Source organism: Equus asinus, chromosome 28 (assembly GCF_041296235.1).
Source record: "Equus asinus isolate D_3611 breed Donkey chromosome 28, EquAss-T2T_v2, whole genome shotgun sequence".
Taxonomy (NCBI): Eukaryota; Metazoa; Chordata; class Mammalia; order Perissodactyla; family Equidae; genus Equus; species Equus asinus.
The window spans coordinates 32,558,223-32,573,958 of record NC_091817.1 but is presented as its reverse complement, the minus strand read 5'-3'; the positions used below and the strand labels follow the sequence as shown (position 1 = coordinate 32,573,958).

Genomic DNA, 15,736 nt, shown 5'->3' with positions numbered 1-15,736 from the left:
GTCTTTGGTGTGTCTTTGGAGCTTTGTGGAGTTTACTGATGAAGTGATGTCACTGATGAAGTAGGTGCAGAAAGAATAGTGGGAGATGAAGCTTGAAAGGTGGTTTGGGATCTGACCACTAAGAGGAAGGAAATTTAACGTTTATATTATTTCTTTAATCCTTACAACACTTTCCAGATTTTACTATCTCCACTTTGCATGTGAGGAACCTGAGGCTTGGAGAGGTTAGGTGACAAGTGGGAGGTAGCTGGTTAAGAGCAGTTGTTAAAAGCACGGGCTCTAGAGGCCAGCCCGGTGGTGCAGTGGTTAAGTTTGCACCTTCCGCTTCGGTGGCCGGGGGTTCTCCAGTTCGGATCCCGGGTGCAGACATGGCACTGCTTGGCAAGCCATGCTGTGGTAGGCATCCCATATATAAAGTAGAGGAAGATGGGCACGGATGTTAGCTCGGGGCCAGTCTTCCTCAGCAAAAAGAGGAGGACTGGCAGTAGTTAGCTCAGGGCTAATCTTCCTCAAAAAAAAAAAAAAAAAGGAGCACAGGCTCTAGAGTCCTGGGTTCCATTCCCAGCATCTCCACTTAGCTGGGGCACTGAGTGCTCTTTCTCTTCCTGGGTCTTGTTCCCCATTTGCTAAAAAGGGAGTGGTAGAGCCAGCCCTGATGGCCTAGCAGTTAAAGTTCAGCATGCTCCACTTCAGCAGCCCAGGTTTGGTTCCAGGGTGTAGAACCACACCACTCATCTGTCAGTAGCCATGCTGTGGCAGCAGCTCACATAGAAGAACCAGAAGAACTTATAAGTATACATAACTATGTACTGGGGCTTTGGGGGGAGGGGAGGAAGAAGAAAAAAGGAGGATGATTGGCAACAGATATTAGCTTAGGGCAAATCTCCCCCTGCAAAAAATAAATTAATTAAAAAAATAAAAATAAAAGGGAGTGATAATATCAGAGCCTACTTTGTGGGTGAGGGGACATTAGCAGGATTCAGTTAAACGTGCCTAGGCAACAAATGTTAGCTCTTAAATGACAGTCAAGATTCAAACCCCAGTCTGTCTGAATTCAAGGCCCTGTGGTTTGTGTTTACCCTGCTGCCTCCATTGATTGTGAAGGATCTTATGTGCAACGCTAAGGAGAATTTGGACTTGATCCCATAGGTAATGGGGAGTGATTAGACTCATTTGTTTATTTGAAAGATCACTGTGTGGAAAGTGCCTGGGGATGAAGGGACCAGGACTAGGGGAAGGGAAAGGAGAGAAAGGGTGGAGCAGAGAGTAGGAGATGGAGTCATAGGACTTGCTGGCTGACTGGGTGGAGACGGTGTGAGTATCAGTCAAAACACAGTCCCTGCTTTAAATCTTTCCACAGCTTCTCTTAACTAGGGGATAAATCAAACTCCTCAGCCCAGCTTATAGAGCTCTTCTCTCTCTGGCTCTTGTTTATTGCTCTAGGTTCATCTCCCTCACTTGCTCAGCCTTCGTACGCCTTAAACAAGGCCACATTCAAGTCATGGAGGCAGGTGACTCAGTATACATCTTTACCTACCTGTCTTGTCCCTCTTGTACACAGTCACCATTTTCCTTTTTTTGCCCCACTTCTTGGCACAAATACTGCCAGGTTACTATCCCTCATCTTAACTCTATAATCCTGCCCACCCACTGATGCAGAATCTGCTCCAGCCTCTCAGTCACCTTCCTGGCACCTCATTTTTATTCCTCTTTGCTTGAGGCCAACCACTCCCTCATACAGAAACCTATTTCTCACTGATTTCCCTCCTCTAGACAGCTGACAGCTTGACATAAAAGCTAAAGTTGTGTGCAATCCCGAGCAGGACAAGAAAGCTTGGATCTTCTTCTAATACTGTGGAAAGAAATCCCAGGGTTCCTGGAGATCCTGAAACTTCATAACTGATGCTGGCTCTTATCTCAGTATATGCAAATTGTTGGCTTTCATGTCTTTTCTCAGCTTTCCCCCAAGCTGAGAGCTCCTTGAGTCCAGGCATGGTATCTGACTGTGGCCCTGGTGATACGCAAGTATTTCTCAAATGAATGAATGAGACTCTCTTCCAGTGTTTCACACATGCACTGTTCTCCCCCATTGTTCAGTGCCCCAGGAAAGCACTCCCCACAACCCACCATTGTCCACTCCTTCCCCAAAGTCCACCAACTGCCCAAAGTGGGGGAAGTTTCTTCCGCTAGGGTCCCTCCTTTTGCAGACTGGAAGCAGTTATTTGGGTGCAGTTTATAGCCGTGATCACCAGAGGGCTCTTCCCTTGCTTGGGATTCCCTTGAGCAGCTTCACAAGAACTTCACCAGTGTTGCTGAGAATTAGAAGCAGGTTCTTTTATTAGTTCCATACTGAATCTGAGGTGCTTTGTTCATTATGAGGCTCTTAGAGAAAAAAGTAGGGCATATGGTCCCTTTACAGGACTACTTTTCCAGCTAGCTCCAAAAATGTCTTGGGAAAATACTCTTCTAAGGTAGGGACAGAAAAAAATGGGCTTGATGTTATGATAGTCTGCCTGCTGTGCAGGACTTTTGAGAGAGAATGACTCCCTGAGCAGACAGCATGAAGACACCCAGCCCATCCCCTGCCCTGGGCTTCAGCCCTGCCTAGCTGGAGTGCTCCATTCCAGCCTCAGCCCACCCCCAGTCACTTGCTCCTTCAAGCAGAGAAACTCTAGACATGGAAGACTGCTTGGGGAAGTCACTAATCCTTTGATGGCAACTGCCTCATCAGCAAAATGGGAATGCAGACAATCACCACATCTATCTCACAGAGCTGCATCAGGGTAACTGAGTGAATGTATGTGAAAATGCTTTGGAAAGTGTGGTCCCCTGTGCCACCTCCATTTCCCTACTTAGACCACATTCCAGGATTAGGATGAGCACAAACAATAGGCAGATCACAATAACTATAACAGGTCTAAAAGCGTTTTTGAACTCTTGAGGGGAAAATGATAGAAAATCTCAAGTTTTTAATGACTAAATATAAATTAAGATTGTGTAAGATAGATTTATAATCATCAACACAAAATTATAATCCAAAGAATTTGTTTCAAAAATCAGAAGAGAAATAGTTGAGGCCGGCCTGGTGGTGTAGTGGTTAAGTTCACATGCTCTGCTTCGGTGGCCTGGAGTTTGCCAGTTCAGTTCCTGGGTACGGACCTATGCACCACTTATCAAGCCATGCTGTGGTGGCATCCCACATAGAAGAGCTAGAATGACCTATAATTAGGATATACAACTATGCACTGGGGCTTTGAGGAGAAAAAAAAAAAAGAGGAAGTTGGCAACAGATGTTAGCTCAGGGCCAATCTTCCTCTCTCTCTCTCACACACACACAAAGAAGAGAAATAGTCACTGAGATTTTGAATATCAGCATGTCATCTTATAGACCTAAATTTTTACATTTTTGTGCTATCGTGCTAAACAAAATCACTTATTTATTTCAAAACACTTTACCAAAGAAAGTCACATACTATTTTATCCTAGAATTGGTAGATAGTTACTTGGTTTAGAATTTTCAAGGCAGTAATCTTCTTTATCTGACAGACTCTAGATAATCTGAAGGAAGGAAAACACCATCTACGTGTGCGGCCTGCAGACATACCTGTGGCCGAGAGAGCATCTTTGAACTACTGGCGAACGTGGAAATGTATCAGCAAACCCTCAGAATTTCCTATAAAAAGCCCAGCCTTCACAGGTATAATCACAGGCTGACCCTTCCTGAAGTTCACACCAGCTTCCCTTCTCCTCACCCAAACAGAAGTGGCTTCAATCCAGAGAGTACCCTGATTTCTGAACCAGTTCTGGATGATTTCTCTACCTCTCTGTCATCTCCTTTGATCTTGTACTCTGCCACATGCTCTCTCCATGGCCACTCACCCACTGGAACTAAACATGCTCCTCCACGTTCATTCCTCTGCATACTGGTTCACTTGCGCAAGGCTGGGCTGTATTCCACCCGATCCTAGTAGTCAGGGAACTCTACCATCCTTTCAAGTCACCTCTAACAAAGACAAAAGGAATGTCCCCAAATGATCACTGCCTGATGGATTCCTTGCAGCATAGATTGGTCTATCTGGAACACCAGAAGAGCCCTTCATGATTACAGATGAGTTTTGAGCTTCTGGGAGAGTAAAAAGGATCTATTTTATCTGTATGTCACAATGGTTGTTTTGATCAATTAGAAAGAGCCAAATAGGTAACCAATATGAATTTAATGACTTTGGGTGCATAAGCCAAAATTTCACATGTCCCATTGCCCTTTACTGTAGAAAAAGATAGATTTACATGCCCTGCTCCCCACCACACTCCTGCCAAACCTTAGGGTTACAGCTGAAAAAGGAGAGAGAGAGAAGAAGGAGGCACCTGTGGGGACCATCTCCAGGGTGATCTCTTCAGCATCCTCTGGGGCCCCTGGGTCTGTGAGAGCCCTGCCAGCCTCTGAGAGTCCTGGCCTCTGGGAAGTGGTGACACCCCTCTGCTCTTTCTCCTCCAGGCCTACACGATAAGGCGCCTCTGGGGCTCATGGACACACCACTATTAGACACAGAAGAGGAAGTGCACTACTGCTTCCTGCCCTTAGACCTAGTGGCCAAGTATCCAAACCTGGTGACTGAAGACAACCTGCTGTGGCTGGCTGAAACTGTGGCCCTGATTGAGTGCGAGTGCAGCGAGTTCCGCTTCATTGGTGATTGTTCTATCCTGGGGTGACAGGGGTGGGGGATGTAGGCGTTGGGAGCGGGCTGATGGGGCCCATCCACCCCTCCCCAACCCACATCCCATGGAGGCCCAGCTTGGTGCTTGGGGCCTGAGGAGCTTTCAAGGGCAGAGGTGGCAGAGGCATGACAGAGCCTTCCTGGAGACAAGCAGATTCCCAGCATTAGATTCCCAACAGCCTCAGGGCTATTTTATTCTCTGTTTATTTGCAGATGGCCTGGGTGTACATGGGCACTGCAAACTATCTGCGGTGGTGTCAGGGGCCACAAGAGTTGGTGTGAAGGGCAAGGCCCTGAGCTCGGCTCCAAAGTCAGCTACTCTTCTTGCTCTGCCCTTATGTATCCAACTGGTCTCCAGGTCTCAGTTCCTCTCATCATAAAATGAAGAAATAGGGTTGTTTCAATGGATGGTCCCTACCTACCTGCTCTCACTTCCACTAAACTCCGAATAAAAGGGAAGGAGGGTGGGTGGTGAAAGGTTCCTCAGGATCATTGTAGAATCATCCGCTTGAGCTAGTGGCCTAAGGAGGAATGAGATCTTCACCCCTGGACAGAAGAGAGCCTCCCTCCCCGCAGTGCCCCAGGAGGAGCTCTGGTGGGGTATAAACTGAATGACCTCTTTGATTTCAAGATGCTGCTGCCACCTAAATGAATACAGCAGGAAACACCTAAGTTGTAGTAGGGGCCCAAATGCCTGGAACCCCAGCCATTCATATTCATAGTCACCTGGAAAGTTGTCTGTGATATGCTTCTGAATCTCCCAGTTGATTCACACAGGAAATTAGCGTTGGCTCATCTCTGTCTCCCACACTGCAATCCAGGCAGGGACAAACTTCAAGTGCCACCTGCCAGCCAAGGCTCAGCTGGGCCCTTCCTCTCTAAGCGGCAAGACAACTCCGCTTTTGGAATGACCCGCTCTTGGGTCAAGACCACAGGGTAAGCCTCAAGGCCAGTCTGCTCACCAGGAGGGCCTGGCTTGGGAGCCCCAAGCTAGGCCCCGGGAGGCCACACCCATGGACTCAGACTCAGAAAAACAAAGTAATGTGGGGTCTTTCACCTTGAAAACCACAGTCTCAAAGCTAATCTAACCAGGTATGTTTAGAAATTGTTTCAGAACAAGGAGAACCTATGACAACTTGCAGCACCAAAAAAACCACCAAAACCTGGACCTACGGTTAAATCAGAAATAACCTTGTTAACTCATTTTGTTTCCCTTTGCTTTTCAAGTGAATTTTCTCCGCTTACGGAAGATTTTACTACCAGACAATTTCTCCAACATAGATGTGTTAGAAGCAGAAGTGGAAATTCTGGAAATCCCTGAGCTCACTGAAGCTGTAAGGTTGTACCGGATGGACATGGGTATGTCACCAGGGGAACCTTGACCTCCCCTTGACATTCTGGGGCAGTCCCAGCTTTAGCTGGAAAAGCCAAGAACAAACCTCTCCCCTTCATGACCCACTTTGGGTTTTGGGTGGTGGTGACAGAAGTGAGTGTTTTGGCTGACTTAGAATCTGAGAAGAGGAATTTGAGCCTGAAACCCTGTGTGCCCGTGTGCCCTGTCTGCTCAGCTCAGCCTCCTCACTGAGCTGTTGGTAGCTCAGCCCAGACTGGGTGGGGGAACCAAGCCAGAATATCCTGGGCAAGGAGGTGGGGCCCCAGGGCAGGCTTTCCATGGGGCAGGGGAGGTCTGCCTTGCTTTTGGAAATACTGGGAGCTTGCAGCACCCACTCCCCACTCCCATCCTTCCTCCTCCTGGCACAACTGGAGGGCATGGGAAATTCTTAGGCAAATTCCCTACGAGTGATTCAGTTATCTTACCCACTCCCCAATTTCCTTGTTTCCCTAGTTTGAAACCCTTGGCTGCGTGCCTATTTCTGCCTGCTCCTGACACTTCCTGACCCCAGTCCAGTCCAGGCTTTCATGCTCCCAGCTGTACCTCACTCTAGTTTGCTCTTTTTTTCTTAAGATTTTATTTTTCCTTTTTCTCTCCAAAGGCCCTCGGTACATAGTTGAGTATTTTTAGTTGTGGGTCCTTCTAGTTGTGGCATGTGGGATGCCACCTCAGCATGGCTTGATGAGTGGTGCCATGTCCACGCCCAAGATTCGAACTGGCAAAACCCTGGACCGCTGAAGCGGAGTGTGTGAACCTAACTACTTGGCCACGGGGCTGGCCCCAACTCATTTTTTAAATTTGCCTTTCATCATCCCATTTCCCAAATCCTGCACATCTATGGAAACTATTGTGCATGTTTCAAGGAGCTAGCTACATCATTGTGGCCTCAGCTGGCATTCTGAGAATGTCTAGAACTGCCTTGCACATGTGAAGTTTGGCCTGTGCATCACTAGACATGCCATGGGAATAAGGCCTTTCCCTATCTCTAGGCCCAGCCTCCTCCCCAAGCAAATACCCTATTTGGGGGTAGTAGCATCCTGCAGTAGATTTTAGGAGCCTGTCTCAGGGTCTTACAATCCACTTAAGGGGATGTGAGTTCAAATCACTCCTGCAAGGGCTTCTGCTCCTCAGAGAACATCGGTCACTGAAAGAGGGGTAGAGTGGTGCCTGCTCCACAAGAGCTACGTGAAGATGGAAGGGAAGCATGTTTGAGATGGGCCCTGTAAGCCGTGCAGCCACCCCCAAACACAAAGTGTGGTTTTTGCCTTCTATAAAGCACCATAACTGAAGTAAACAGCTCTGGTAGCCTGAGAGATGGACAGAGCTGCCCTCAAATCACTGCTCTGCCTCTGCTTCTGCCTAGCTTTGCAGTTTGGGGCAAGGTACTTACCCTCTCAGGACACAGTTTCCTCATCTGTGGTACGAGGATAGCACAACCCCTCTTGTAGGGTTGCTCAGAAGATTGGAGATGATCCATGAAAATCACCCAGCAGCTGTGCATTGTGCCCACTACAGGAGAACAAAGTCCTGCCCACAAGCCAGCAACCCATATATCCAACCTGAAAGTAACACCACGTATTGTGTCTCTGGGGAAAATTCTGTCCAGGGGCTGTGAATCTGGGAAGCCTGTAATGTACATTGGGTTGTATGATGTGGTTGCTGATCTTTACCTGTGGACAGTGAAAGCAAAGCTTAGAATTAAGGGAGATTCCTGTGGAGGCTGGGCCCAGATGACTACTATACTGAAATTTCCGAAATTCAAATGTTAGTGATACAGTGAATTAATGCCCCCTCTGCCCCACCGCCCAAGACATAGTTGACCTCTAAACCTGACTGAGTATACAAAAAGTTATACTGATTTTGAGAAGGTCCAGATTTGGGCTCTGCAGGGAAATAACCTCCTTCTGAGCCTCTTTACTATTAACTTAAGGCACCAGTAGGAAGCAAGACCCAAAGTTACACAGTTATGACCATGAGGAGTCTAGGAATCATCCCTTTCTCTCCGCCACAGGTGGCTGTTCCCGGACCTCCTGTCCTCCCCCGAGTCCTGGGAAGGTGGGCCGTGCTGCAGGCCTGGAGTCCATGAAGCCACTGTACATAATGGCCCTGGGTCTGCTCGTGAAGTACCCAGACTCCGCACTGGGTCAGCTCCGCATTGAGAGCACACTGGATGGAAGCCGACTGTACATCACAGGGAACGGGGTCCTCTTCCAGCATGTCAAGTAAGGCCTTCCTCAAAGAACATGGTCCCACTCAGGCTGGGCTTTGCCTTTCTGTAGGAACCAACCTGGGGCCTTGCCCACGAACCAAAGGAAAACAGTGTCCTTGGAGGCAAACCCATCATTTTAGCCACTCCCACCACCACCAGGCTAGTGCCTCAGAGAGGGCAGGTGCCAAGGTGCAAGGGTTCCCAAGGTTCAAAGCCTTCAGATTGTTTCATATTTCTGTTATCTGCAATCCACTGCTCTGGTTCTAGCCCTGTGCTAGGTCTTAAGTGACCAGGCCAGGGTCACAACCCTTAGGATGCTGGGTATTACCCCCTCCATGCAGATCCTCCTACAAAGGTCCTCCCCCAACCCTTGGGAGGCTCAGTGGACACACAGAGAGGCCAGAGCCAGGGGTGCCCCTCAGAAGCAAGGCAAGGCAGGCTTCCCAGAGGAGGTGATACTTGGCTTTTGCCTTAAGGGACGAGCTCAGAATGTCCCCATTAGTGCAGGGGCATGGAATTCCAATCCTGTTTTATAGAAGGGTAAACTGAGGTTCAGAGTAGAGCAACTTTCTTAGGGTCACAAAATAATTGGTACTAAAACTAAAGGTAGAAGTGGATTTTCCTGAGCCCCTGGGGAGAGGGTCAGCTGTCCCCAAACGCTGTCTTACCCCAATACACTTTGGATAGATGCCCTACCCAGAATGTCACAGAGGGCAAAGACAAGTGCCTTTGGAGGCAGGAGGTTGATGTTCAGACCCCCACCCTCTTTTCTGGGTACACAGGGTATCAGTAATCTCCCAAGATCATGGCACACTGCCACATAGTGACTGAGATGTCTTGGGCAGATACTTATGGGGGTGGGAAGGGTGTGGCTGGGCCCTGGCCTAGAACCTGAGACAGGACCTGGAGGCTTGTGATTAGTCAATTTAGAAGGCTTTCCTGAAAAAGGTCAAGTTCAGCTCCAAAAAGGATAAGCCTGTGTGTCCGAGCTTATCCTCCTACAAGATACCACCAGATTTCCAGTTAAATCAAGGAAATTATATCGGTGACAACAAGTTTGAGCTAGTGTTGGGCCAAGACATTCCAGACATGGAAAGTTGACAGCCTGGACTCCCTTGGGGTGCAGTGCTGAGGCTCTCTGTGACAGGCCTTTCTTCTGGGCAGGAATTGGCTGGGGACTTGCCGGCTGCCCCTGACTGAGACAATTTCTGAGGTGTACGAGCTCTGTGCCTTCCTGGACAAGAGGGACATCACCTATGAGCCAATGAAAGTGGCTCTGAAGACTCATCTGGAGCCGAAGACTCTGGCACCCATGGATGTGCTCAGTAAATCAGGAAGCTTCTGAGTTTTAATTCAGCATCAGGGGATGGTTTGGGGATCAGAGAGGAAAGATGAGGCTGGCCAGGGCCAGGAACAGCAGATGGAAGAGGAAAGGAAAGCCAGACCAAGATTTGTGGGTTTTGCCTAAAGGGAAACTTTCACCCCTTCCTCACCCCAGCCCATGAGTAGCCTCGAGCAGTTCAGACTGACCCAGTGTGGAACTGCACAGGTCCCCAGGGGCATGCCTGCTCTGGCTCTGGGAGCTGACATGCTGTGCTCATTGGGTCCTCTCAGCCATCTAGGGAGGAACAGTCCCTGGGTCCATTTAACAGATGAAGCAGAGGCTCAGGGAGGCAACCTGCTCAAATTACAGTTAGCTCATGGTCACGCCGGCATTTGAATCTGAGTCCAAAGTCAGTGTTGTTTTTATCAGCTGCCTATAACCTCATTAACAAAAAGTGTTTTAGGTCAAGTTTAAGGTGTATTACTATCATTCAGCTACATTTGACATTTATTGAGCACCTACCACATACCAGCACAGGAGTAAACACTAGGGGTATAGAAGAGAGCAAAACAGCCCAGTCCCTATCTTCATGGAGTTCACAATCTAATTATACACCTCTTACCTCTTGGTTATATAATCTACTTATATACCTTTGATTCACTACAAAGCTCATTAGAAACTGGTTCCCAAACATCAGAAAAAAGCCTAAGTCTAGTCGCCCACAAGAAAAGGGTCATGGATTCATCTTCCCAGAATGAAGCCCCACTCTCCAGACATGCCTAGAGGCTTGGTCTCTGTAGAAGTGACAATGATGAGAGCTGGCTCTATGACATTTGCCAAACCATAAGCACAAACATACAGAGGGACTCCTAGCTCCAGTCTGAGTGGCCACATGAAAAGTTACACACCCAGCCAGAAACCAGAAGCAGTTGGTAATGGAGGTGGCAGGAACATCGGCCCAGCTTTCCTGAAAGAGGTGGGTCAAGGGAAGAGCAGCAGTGCCCTTGGGGTAGAGATTCCTGAGGGCTTACCCTCCCCACCCCCACTTACCAGCTGACCTTCAAAGCTGCCATTCCAAACCCACCTCACCACCCAGGAAACTGTATGGTAAGCCACAGGGAAGGCCTGAGTAACAGAAAAGGTTGCTGTCAGGGATTTCTGCTGCTTCTCAAAGGAGGCAACACAATACGACTGATGAATATATTGAGTCTTAACATGCAATACATTATTGACCAAAATGCCCTACCTAATTTCCCTTCTGGTCATGTGATATGTTCCTTTTCATTGGTTTCCTTAGATGAGGAGTGGACAGCAGAAATCACTGTGTATTCCCCTCAACAGATCATCAAAGTTTATGTTGGAAGCCACTGGTATGCAACCACCCTACAGACCCTGCTGAAGGTACTGCTGGCCCCGGGCTGCCCTCCTCTCCCTTTGGCTTCTGTGGCTGAGCTGCATTGGAACCTGTGCCCTGACCCTCAGACAGCCTCCAGCACCTGCTTAGAACAAGGACCTTTCCTCTGCTCCATGGCCCAAAGTGCTCTTATCATATGAGCAGCATGCTGGGAAGGCCCTCAGGAGTTTGGGTAGGGAAGAGGCCAGTCTGAGGGGCCTGGATCAAGCAAGAATAAGGGTGGTGTTCCAAATGACTAGAGAGGGTAGTCTACGGACCAGCAAAACTTGAAGCAGAGATGATGTGCTTCTCTCTGGAGATTCTGCTCTCCACTGTGGCTCCCTGTAGTTGACAAGAAAGGGAGATGGAGATCCTAAAGCCTCTGCTCTAGAACGGTCAGGAAAATGAAGTGAGAGAAGACTGACCTGCCTTTACTAAAGACCTAGCCCTTTAACTAACAGACTAACAGAGCCTGGTGTCCAACCCCTTGCAGTATCCAGAACTGCTGTCCAACCCTCAGAGAGTATACTGGATCACATATGGACAGACCCTGCTGATCCATGGGGATGGCCAAATGTTCCGACACATTCTCAACTTCCTGAGACTTGGAAAACTGTTTTTACCATCTGAATTTAAGTAAGTGAAGGAAGGAATTCATATGATGAAATCCCATCCCTCTGCAACAAAGGAAACTTGAGTTAGCAGCCTTCAGGGAGGAGGTTGTATTATTTCCAACATAACCTTTGAACTGCTATTCAAAGCAGCAGCTCTGGAGGCTTATGCCCCCACCCACACTCCCACCCCAGCTGCTCAGTCCAACATCTCTGTCGTTTTCAGGGAATGGCCCCTCTTCTGCCAGGAGGTAGAAGAATACCACATCCCATCCCTCTCAGAAGCCCTTGCCCAATGTGAGGCATACAAGTAAGGAAACTTTGCTTTGGACATCACGTTCTGGAGTATGGACCTTTATATTCCTCTTGGGAGCCCTGTCCTATGTCCTGTCTCCCAGTAGAACCTGTTCTCCTTGGGGTTATGGGGTGGAGCAGGCCCAGGATTGGCCAATGACTTAAGCAAAACCCTTCTCCGCCACTATCTAGAATTAACTCCCAGCCAAAGGGCAGACCTGACCAATGGTTGATGGGTTAGGGGAAGCTTCTGCTCACTAACCAACCCCTCTTGGCATCTGCAGGTCATGGACCCAGGAGAAAGAATCTGAAAATGAAGAAGCTTTTCCCATCAGGAGGCTGCATGTGGTGACAGAAGGGCCAGGGTCACTGGTGGAATTCAGTAGAGACACCAAAGAAGTAAGTCCCAACCTTCTTTGGTTTGGTGTAGTCCTCAAAGAGCACCACTACGGGGCTCAGGGGGAAGACCTCACTACTGAGGGACATGGCAAAATGAAAGAGCAGGGCCTACATGGGTTCCTAGCACAGTAACTCGTTTCTGAACCTCGAAGGAGACACAGGGAATTGTTGGCTGCTTGTGGCTTGGGATGCTGATAATATGTCCCTTTGGAGTGTGAGAGGCCCCTGGGCTGGCACCACCCCTACTCAGACTGAGCCAAGTTCAGTCTGACCCATGTAGGGGATGGGATTGTTCTGGGTAAGCAATTGAAGTCTTGGAGGCCCAGCTTATTATATCTTGGGGGAAAGCTTCAACGTGGAAGCATAAAATGCCCAGAGCTACTGTGCCCTTCCTCCTCAGACCACAGCTTGCATGCCTGTGGACTTCCAAGACTGCAATGACAGGACTCCATGGAACAAGGCCAAGGGGACCCTGGCCAGGTCCAGCCAGATGGAGGAGGCTGACCAGTACTCCCAGACCATCCAGGTGTCCCTGTGCCGAAGCGCCAAGAGGGCAGGCAATCCCAGCACATACTCACACTGTCCTGGCCTCTGTGCCAACCCCAGACACTGGGGGGCTCACCCTGAGAGTCCTCCCAAGAAGAAGTGTACCACAGTCAACCTCACACAGAAATCTGAAATCAAAGACCCTCCTGTCACCCCCATGCAAAAACTCATCTCCCTGGTGAGAGAATGGGACATGGTCAATTGCAAACAGTGGGAATTCCAGCCACTGCCAGCTCCACGGAGCAGCTCCTTGGAGGAAGCTGCCCTACAGCTCCCCTCAAGAAGTGAGGCTGCCTCCCAGCCTAGCACCTCAGCTTCCTGGAAAGGCCATTCCACAGCCTCAGAGAAGGACCTAGGTCCACAGGCAGGGGCTGGGGCTGGAGCCAAAGACAAGGGGCCAGAGCCAAGCTTTAAGCCATACTTCTCCATGAAAAGAGCTGTCACCCTGAAGGACTGGGGCAAGCAGAGGCCAAAGGAGAGAGGTGAGTCCTGTCCCATCCGTGACCTAAGTCTCATTTAGAACAGAGAAGGCAAACCTTGGCCAAGACCATAGAGTTAGTGACACTGGGGGACCAGAACCCTGCACGCACAGATGCAAGCTCTGTGCCAAGCAGCAGATACAAGAATGACTGACACACTGGCATGGCTTGAGGGACCAAGAGACCACAAGAGGCAAAATGATGAGTGCTATGGGAAGGGGGTGGCTGTGAAGTGACAGCAGCACAAAGGAGGCTAGGGGCTGGGGAGTCAGCAGAGGAAGGAAGGAGAAGCCTCAGCTACTTGTGGAAACACAGATCACTGGTCTAGCTGGAAGCCAGGCTTCCCTGGAGAAATGATGGGAGATAAGGCTGAAGACAAAGTAATCAGGACAGGTCTTCTGAGCCAAGTTCAGGACCTGGCACTTTGTTCTGATCCTAAGGGAAGTGGGCAGCCACTGAGGCATTTTAAACAAGGGAGCAAGCAGTCAGGTGTGCACTTAGAAAGCTTTCTCCAGGAGCAGAGGAAATGCAACAGCAGGAGGGGAAGTGTTATAAGTAGTGAGGTCATTCTAGGTAAAACAGGCTAGGCAGTTGTGGGAGGAAGGGGAGAAGGATCAGGCCAAGCAGGGGCCAAGTTTCTGGCTTGGGTGACTGCAAGAGGGGTGGACGGTTACTAAGGTGGGATGGACAAGAGAGGGAGTAGACTTGGGGAAGAGGACATGTTATGTGTAACGTGCTGAGAGACATCCAGGTGGAGAAGTCCAGGAGATAGGTCTGTGGGAACTGGGCCGAAGAGAGGTGTGTTGTGTATGGTGGGGAGGTGTGGAGATGGCCCAGGGAAGTGGGCTGAGAACTGCCATGACGGGCTGTTTCCTCTGCTCCTTCAAAGTCCTTCCTACAGTATTGTTGCCTTCCCTTTTAGTGGCTCAGGCCTTGCTTGGAGGGGCCTTCTTGGGTCCTGCCTGTGAGCCCCAAGTTGGTCTGTCAAGCATACTCTTCAGAGTGGACACGCATCAAAGGCTTGCCCAAAAAGCTTCTCTCAATTTACAGTTTTACAAAGATTTCCAGTCCCAAGCTGGGTTATTATCAGCCCTATTTGAACCACTCTTGGTTCAACATTGGAATTTGGAAAGTTCCTTGGAGTTCTGAAATTTAGGATTTGGCTTGCAGTGATTCCAGGGCAATGAAGAGAGGAGAGCCAGGACAGGCCCTGCCAGCCCAGGGTGCCACTTCCGAGAAGCAGGAAGCAGCAGCTGCTGGAAGGTTGGGATGACTGACTGCAGTAGTCTGTCACCAGACATCCCCCTCCCTGCTTGGTCTCTGAAGTGGCTTAAGGAGAGCCCCCTCCCCACATTATTTTCACAGAAAGCCCTGCCCCTGAGCAGCCTCTGCCTGAGGCCAGTGAGGTGGACAGCACAGGGGTTATCCTCAAAGTGACCCACCCTCCTGTGGTGGGCAACGATGGCTCCTGGATGTTCTTTGAGGACAGCATCATCTACACCACACAGATGGACAACCTCAGGCAAACGCCACCCACAGCCAGTCCCCAGCCCCAAGGTAAGGCTCTGGAGCCATGCCTGGCCTGCACTTCCTTGTGAAGATGCCTGAGCCCCTACCCAAGGTACTTGAGGGAGACAGTCTCCCTTGGGATCCCTACACCTCTCTCCTTACTCCAGAGTAACTCTGACGCCCTAGCTGCAGGCAGATGTGGCCACATTCACTCTCTCCTTCACAGGGGTGACTTTCTTGAGTTTCCCTCTGTCCTGGGAAGAGATGTTTTATGCACAGAAATGTCACCGCTTCCTGACAGACATCATCTTGGATTCCATCAGGCAAAAGGACCCCAAAGCCATCACAGCCAAGGTGGTCTCCCTGGCCAACCGGCTGTGGGTATGTGATAGGCCTAAGGCCTTGTTCCTTCTCTACCTGTCCTCTTGCCCTCCCCCCACCCCAATAAGTGGTGCAAGGTAAGAGGAACCAAGCTAAGAAGGGGGATGAGGGAAATAGGTCAGGGGCAGAAAGGGCAGGTAAGAAGGGCAGGGACAGGAAGACAAGGCAGCAGCATCTGGACCAACCCCTGGCCAAGGGGCAGTTTGGAGTGATAATGCCCCCCGAGCTCTGCGGCTCCTGCAGGTCCAGTGAAGCCCCTGCTTTGCATCCCACTCTGAGGGGCTCAGGGCAAATGTGTGTCAGCCAGCTGCCCCCAGACCTGCCTGACCGTGAGCTCTTCTGGCAGACCCTGCAAATCAGCCCCAAGCAGTTTGTGGTGGATTTGCTGGCCGTCACCGGCTTCAAGGATGACCGGCACACCCAGGAACACCTGTACAGCTGGGTAGAGGTGAGGGCCACTTGCACTCCACTGGGAATGGTGAC

General features: G+C 49.7%; 1 protein-coding gene across 1 annotated transcript in view; it reads left to right on the top strand.

The window, feature by feature from the left end:
* Window positions 1-15,736, top strand: part of KCTD19 (potassium channel tetramerization domain containing 19) — a 33,652-nt gene that overhangs the window by 16,894 nt on the left and 1,022 nt on the right. Inside the window, exons 3-15 of the mRNA XM_070500181.1 lie at window positions 3,547-3,697; window positions 4,496-4,687; window positions 5,943-6,074; window positions 8,120-8,330; window positions 9,482-9,642; window positions 10,939-11,042; window positions 11,528-11,670; window positions 11,872-11,955; window positions 12,224-12,338; window positions 12,739-13,366; window positions 14,729-14,920; window positions 15,099-15,253; window positions 15,600-15,701. Coding sequence (XP_070356282.1) covers window positions 3,547-3,697; window positions 4,496-4,687; window positions 5,943-6,074; window positions 8,120-8,330; window positions 9,482-9,642; window positions 10,939-11,042; window positions 11,528-11,670; window positions 11,872-11,955; window positions 12,224-12,338; window positions 12,739-13,366; window positions 14,729-14,920; window positions 15,099-15,253; window positions 15,600-15,701 — 2,370 coding nt within the window. The remainder of the gene's footprint in view (window positions 1-3,546; window positions 3,698-4,495; window positions 4,688-5,942; window positions 6,075-8,119; window positions 8,331-9,481; window positions 9,643-10,938; window positions 11,043-11,527; window positions 11,671-11,871; window positions 11,956-12,223; window positions 12,339-12,738; window positions 13,367-14,728; window positions 14,921-15,098; window positions 15,254-15,599; window positions 15,702-15,736) is intronic.